This window comes from Homalodisca vitripennis, chromosome 6, assembly GCF_021130785.1.
Source record: "Homalodisca vitripennis isolate AUS2020 chromosome 6, UT_GWSS_2.1, whole genome shotgun sequence".
Classification (NCBI taxonomy): Eukaryota; Metazoa; Arthropoda; class Insecta; order Hemiptera; family Cicadellidae; genus Homalodisca; species Homalodisca vitripennis.
Window position 1 is genome coordinate 151,025,651 of NC_060212.1, and position 7,524 is coordinate 151,033,174.

Consider the following 7,524-nt stretch of genomic DNA (forward strand, 5'->3'; position numbering starts at 1 on the left):
GGTAAACCCGTTTTTAGGGGGGTCCCACACTACAGGCTGGCCACCTGCGTGCGTAATTGCATTTTTCCTGCCTCTCCCTCAAAAAATTAAAAAAATTACCATATTTTAGTATATTTTTTAACAATTTTATGGCACTCACCACATCATCCTGATTACAAAGGTGCACATCATAATTAGAATAGACAACTTTGAATAAGTCTCAACCAAACGCAGCAGAACGCAGTCTAGGGATACTAATTGTTAAAAATTAATTAAATCTATTAGCAATGAGTATTTTGTTAGCTGTAACATTCATAAGTATATTTTATACTTGAATATCATTTAAAGATTGTATTGCTTCGCTTTAAAATTTTTTTACGTCTCAGTATTTTTAAGCTTAGCTTTTTTATAAGTCTTGCTACATGCCGGGAATAATTTCTATATGCATTTTTAAATTCTAAATTAGCTTAATAATTTTTTAAACCATTTAAATAATCTATTTTTTTTCATTTACTAAATTGATAAGACAAGTCAATTTAATCCATTCACTTCTTTTCCTGTTATTACTGTTGATTTTTTTCAAAGTACGTGAAGAACTGTAACATTTTTTATAGACTTAATAAAAAATCTAAACAGTGACATTAAAAATTATTATCAAAAACTAATTTCCAATCAGCCAAGTGTAATTGTCGTTTAAGCGTTCTACTGTCTAAAACGGAACAAAACGTGTGTTGAGTTCTATGCTTATCTATTCCTAATAAACTTACATACAATGCATAATGGTCTGTTATGTCCAGCTCCAAAATACAGCTTTCAACTTTTAGTTGTAGCTAAGTTTACAGTGCTATGCAGCAAGTCTAAGCCATAGTCTTTAACACCAATACCTCTCAGAGCTTTCTCTTACTTTTCAATGAGTAAAAAATGAAAGCTGAGTATTTTATTCATAGAATGGTAATAAGGATTACAATGAAATTTAACTGCAGTAATAAATTTGTTGGAAAGAAATTAATGAAATTTAATAAAATATCAATAACTAATCCCTTTGAGTCCTAGACAAAAACATTGGGGTGGGTGATATTGGCATAAACAAAGACAGCTACGAAGTAGAACCACCAACTATGTAGCACCAAAAATAATGATAAATTATTGTTTTTTAAACATCTTTGTTATTTTATTACACTTTATATATATAATTATAATTTCAATAAACATTGAATCACAAAAAGTACTTGCTCCGCCGGGAGTCGAACCCGGATCTCTCACTTGCCGGGTGAATGTGCTACCATTACACCACAGAGCGCTTACTTTTTCCGATTCAATTATTTTGTATTTGGCCGTATCTGTCACATATGCGTTTAAATAACCAAACTAACATATGATCGGAAGACCAAATACCTGTTAAACGACTTTTATTTACATTAATTAAATTTGTATAAAATGGCAATAGCCGAATTTAATTTCAATAAACATTGAATCACAAAAAGTACTTGCTCCACCGCGACATATATAATTTATATATATATTTATATATATATATATATACATAACATTATATATTTTATATATATATATATATAAACATAAACATTATATATTTTATATAAATATATATTTATATATATATATATATATATATATATAAACATAAGTATTTCATTAAAATACTCATAAAAACCGCTATTTCAAAGTAATGTGTAAATATAGTTTTAAAGGTCACATTGATTAGGTTAAGAACATATGCTGTAGTGATGATATATACCGTTGATTGGGGATTATCGCACTGTCATTGGTGGCATTATAACAGTAAATATTATAACTCTGGAAACTTTTCATATTTTCTCAGCGACTGCAAAATTGTATTATGTATATCACTGTATAAAGTGTTTCCCTTTTATACAGATTGCACAAAACAAGTGTATAATATTTCACATTAGAGAACATAGATTGCATAACAGATATGTGTATAATTTAATTTATTTTACTTAAAAATAAAACATATTTTAGTCCATTGTTATTATTCTATTTTACAGAAAGATGAAATTTTTCCTGGTTACTTCCCATACAACTTGCCTTTATCCAATACACTTATTCCCTTTCCTGTCTCATCGCCCTTGATGTTGTAAGTAAGTTTGGACACAGAACTTAACCTAGACATATTCATACGCTATTAATATTAAAGATGTGAAATCTTTTATGTATGGACGATTTGTAATTGTGCTCTTTCCATCATTGCACCGGTTACTAAACTGTTAATTGATATAAATATATATTTAGTTACCGTTTGATTTTCTTACCGCTTGTCCTAAATATTAATATCTTATTAAACGAGGTGTAAGAAAACGGAATCCACAAAATTGTTTGGTAAGTGAAAGAAATTTATTTTTGAAGTTTCATACTATTAAATATATTAAATGTGGGTAACAACCACTTTTAGGGGGTTATAGGTACTAAAAAAAAGTCCTAGTACTTAGAATTCACACTATGGGTATAAGGAGGTGTTTTAACCCTTTGACCGCCGTGAGCCACTATAGTGGCTCGCCGTATGCGGTACCTTGAGCGCCGCGGGCCACTATAGTGGCTCTGTGAACTTTACGCCTTTGTCCTTATAGTTTAAACATAATATATATAAAATATATTTATATCAACTTTGAATTGTATTGCTCTACTTCATTTCAACTATAAAATATTGATATTTACTTGTTTCTATAGTAACAAGTGTATCTTCATCCTACAGCGAAATTTTTGAAATTTTTTGAATTTTGCTTAAATTACATTATTTTATGCAATTTCTGTGGAATATATTTGTAACTTTTAGTATATGCTCAAAACAATACGTACTTTTAGGTTAAAAAACGTTATTTGAGCCCAAGTTACTTATTCAGTGTGTTTTTGGACCTCAAACTTAAGATTTTTTTTTTTTTATTACGACAGGCATACATACTACTAAACAAATGTAAAAAAAAAAAAAAACTGTAATTTATTTCATCAACTGAAAGTACATCTCTTCCCCTCAAAAACAAAACCAAAACTAAAAGGTTAGCTCAAAATTTACGAAAATTATGTAATTTAATATGTGACCATGCAAAAACGGGTGATTTTGCCGTGGCGGTATTGGATCTGTGCGGTGCTCAAATCAAATCATCCAGCATAACCAATCTTCTTATGTAATTATGTTACTATACCAGGGTGTACATAAAGTCCTGCACGGGTATAATATTTTCTGAACGATAACAGATAAATAAACAAGATTTGGTACATTAATACTACACCTAAAAATCTACTTTTTGATGGAACTATCAGTTTTCTGTAATATCATGGGAACGTCCCGCAAGGAGTCAGAAGGAAATCTTAAATAGGAGCATAGGTCAATATGGACATCATTTTAAAGGGCTTATTTAGCAGAGTTTAATGCCGCAAACCGCACTCAAAAAGATTGATCCAGTACAAAATGGCGGCTGTTCAAAGATTTTACTTGGTTACATTTTATTAGTAGCCATAACCCCAGTAAAGCAAAACTGCAACCAAACAAATACTGCAGCTAACTACTACATTATGCTTGTCAGTTGTACAGAAGTGAATTATGACATTAGTTATCCTCAAGGGTTACAAATTTGGTCCTAATATATTGATAACGGGGAAAACCTGATAACAGTAACAATTAGAAATCTCAGCGACCTATGACGATCGGAAACACTTCCTATTTCCATAAAGTGTTGAACAGTTCTCCCTACAGTTGTTCTAGAAATTGGCTGCCTTTCGTGAAAGTAGTCATTAAATAAATGGCATGCTTCCTCGTGTGATCGTCTGTTATTTCCCCAACCAACCATCATAAAAAGTGTTATACGTTCACGTTCGTCAAGCGACATAATGTAGTTGAAGAACTACAAGCAATACGACAAACTCTTTTGTACTAAAGCGCACTGATAAAATGGATGGACAGCACTACTAAAACAAGAAAACTAGAATAGCCTACTATGAATAGACTGGCTAATAGGAAAGTCCTAACTGCAACCCAAAGATAAGAGATTTCTAATTGTTACTGTTATCAGGTTTTCCCTGTTATCAATATATTAGGACCAAATTTGTAACCCTTGAGGATACCTAATGTCATAATTCACTTATGTACAACTGACAAGCATAATGTAGTAGTTAGCTGCAGTATTTGTTTGGTTGCAGTTTTGCTTTACTGGGGTTATGGCTACTAATAAAATGTAACCAAGTAAAATCTTCGAACAGCCGCCATTTTGTACTGGATCAATCTTTTTGAGTGCGGTTTGCGGCATTAAACTCTGCTAGATAAGCCCTTTAAAATGATGTCCATATTGACCTATGCTCCTATTTAAGATTTCCTTCTGACTCCTTGCGGGACGTCCCCATGATATTACAGAAAACTGATAGTTCCTTCAAAAAGTAGATTTTTAGGTGTAGTATTGATGTACCAAATCTTGTTTATTTATCTGTTATCGTTCAGAAAATATTATACCCGTGCAGGACTTTATGTACACCCTGTATGTAATGTATAAGCGGGAATGTGTTATTCAATTTATGGTGAATACAACACTGTAATCATTGAATATTTATATTAGATAATCAATTATTCTCTATATTTTGGAATATTCTTATACTTTATGAGTTATAATCACTCTAGGTGGTAAGAACCATCATCATTAAAATTATATTATTGTCTGAGTGTTAGCCAAGCCTACCCCTTGAGGGGCTGTACAAATTTTATTTTTTCTGTATGCCCTTACAGTGTATACTAAGAACAGATTGACTTATAAACATGACACTGTATAAATCTTAATTTTTATGTGGGCAACATTGAGTTTGATGATGATGCATATTTCTCCAAGGGATTTGGCTAAGCTTTAGTAAACATTTTTATATTGGTCTTGTGTAATTACAGATATAGATATAATAAATATAACTATGATGGTAACGAGAAAATCTGAGAATGAATAAATTTGTAGACATGAGTACAATCATTTGACATGTTAACATGTGATATAGTAACACAATATGTGATGAGATTGGCAAGACTTTCGTTATGTCTGATTCTGGTCCTTTAATACCCTGTGGTATCAAATCAATTTTATATGGACAAGATAGAATTTGATGATAGTGTAAGTCCCTCTATGGGAACAGTGTTCTGGTACCTTATTGAAAAAATAAGCACTTTGGTTTGTGCACTGTTGTTTCAGAACCTTATATTTTTAAAATTTTCCAAACTCCCCTTTCTTCTAAAAGGTATTCCATACATTCCCGATCTCTGATAGATTACAGTTCCCTCTTTTCTAGAAATCGAGCACCGGGTTTAAAAATACAAAGAGTTTTCCGTACTTTTGTCTAAAACTAGCATACATGTTTGATTTTAATTGTGATAGTTAAATGTTTTTGTTTAACAGATAACAACAACAGATGGTCAGAACCTCCATGTCACAACCAAGGATGGCCAGATGATCCCACTGCAGATAACAAGCAGTGACGGGCCTCTGGAAATCCCGGTGGCTCAGGACATTGTCGATGAGCCAATCTCCACACTGGAGTTCACTGCAGCCGACGGCCAGAAGTTTAAGATCATTCCCCCATACATCTCTGACACGACACTTGACGCAGAGTATCTTAATATCGCTTAAATCATGTGTAAGAAATCCACAATGCACAGCAGTGGATTGAAATACTGTGTTTAAGATGTAAGGAATAGATTGTTACCTTAAGATATTCTTGATAATTAAGCTCATTATAACAAAGGAATGCATAGATTTATCAACTAGATGATATTGGTATGCAGGACGTTTTACCAATTTAAAAGTTCCGAGACTGGGACAAACTAATACAGAAAAAAGTAACTAATTACCAAGTAACTAAAAGTAAAAGGTAACTTGAATGGTGGATTTTAAGTTAAATCTAAAAACAACATATTATGGGCAAAGTATTAATAAGGGTCCCATAGGAAAAGTTATAGCCAACTAAATGTACTTTTTTTATATAAAGGGTCATTTTTACTGTCTTATGGTTTAGACATACTATTCATTTCAAAAATTTTAACGTTAACTTTGACTATGAATTGACTTTTTTTAATGTTACATGTTATACCTCATTGTAACTTTTTTCAAATATATAATATTTAGAAACATATGGAAGCTGCAGAGTTGAATTTGATTCTTTGTGAGAATACTTATTTTTGCAGGTAAATAACTTTAAAGTGTGCTAAAGGAATAAGCATGATTTTTATTTAAACATAATAACATATAACATGTACAACTATTTAATTATACTTTACAATATGTACTGAAGGTTGAGTTACATAAAGATGTCACAGTTTTATAAAATTTGGTATTTTTACAACAAACACTCCAATAATATAGGTTTTTTTTATTTTTGTGAGGCCTTTCATACTCAATGAGAACATCATCAGACTAAATAAAAGTGGTTAAAATAATAACATAAACAATTTTGTACTAAATAAAAATATATGTCATTAAAAATACAAAGAGATGTTCTCATTGAGTACGAAAGGCCTCACAAGAATAAAAAACCTATATTATTGGAGTGTTTGTTTTAAATTAATATCTAATTTTTTAATAAGAAAAGAGCTTCAAGAATGTACTTTTACAACAGTTTTTAATTTGTATGAAAGGAAACTCGCTACCAAAGAAATACATACTAAAATTCTTGGTTTTGTGTAAAATTAACTTTTGTATGGCCCTGAGAAATTAAGCATTGACAGGGAACCAGCTAGTAGAAAGTTAGCCAAGGTTACAATTATTAAACTTATTAGCAATTTGTGATGGTGTTCGTGGGCATTTAAAGGACACGGCATAATTTTTCTTTCTCTGGGCTTCCATTTTTGTTTATAAAGAGCTAGCTTTCTGTTTAAATTTGTGTACATATATTATATATCCTGAAGGTCCTCCATCAGACACCTTATACAATTCATATGAAGAAACAAAAATTGATAATAAAGTGTTACTTGCACTAAAGTAAAAGTAAACAACTAAGGAAAGTCTCATTAAACACAGTTAACCTCAATTCTGAACAAAATGAAGAACTAATCTCGGCACCAAATGAAAATACAAGACTAGCTCTCAAAAGCGCTTGCTGCACACAGCTTGTTCGTAATGCTGTCAAACAAAACAATCAGCTGATTTTGTAAAAAAAAATTGTATTACCAAACCAAAAACGAACAATGAATTATTACACTCAGAAACTTATAAAACATATATGTTACAAAAAAAAAAAACCATTAACATTATGACGCACAAAGCGCTGACAGGCGCACATTACTAGGCAAATCGAATATCAGCGTCCGTAGCAGTCTACCTGTATGTCTTAAGCAATTTATTCTCTATACTTTCAGTGGTATATGAATCAAATCGGATGCACACTAAAATAAACCTCGGAACTAGATAAATCTCTACTGTATAACATAAGTAGGCCCTTATACTCCATTAATTTTATCCATTTGTTGATGAAATATATTTGATTTAACTTATGGGTAAGAAAAAAAGGAATAAAATGTTCTTATTTTCTAGAGTATATATC

At 31.2% G+C, this 7,524-nt stretch overlaps 1 protein-coding gene across 3 annotated transcripts in view; it reads left to right on the plus strand.

Annotated features, from left to right (window-relative positions):
• The window catches only part of LOC124365018 (zinc finger protein 184-like), a 54,519-nt gene extending 48,107 nt beyond the window's left edge, over positions 1–6,412 (plus strand). Inside the window, exons 17-18 of one of the 3 annotated variants that reach the window (XM_046820903.1) lie at positions 2,010–2,098; positions 5,385–5,517. In XM_046820903.1, coding sequence (XP_046676859.1) covers positions 2,010–2,098; positions 5,385–5,388 — 93 coding nt within the window. In that variant the 3' untranslated portion in view covers positions 5,389–5,517. Of the gene's footprint in view, positions 1–2,009; positions 2,103–5,384 lie in introns of all 3 variants that reach the window. The other 2 variants (XM_046820904.1, XM_046820902.1) reach the window with 2 other exon arrangements.
• The last annotated feature ends 1,112 nt before the right edge of the window (positions 6,413–7,524 follow it).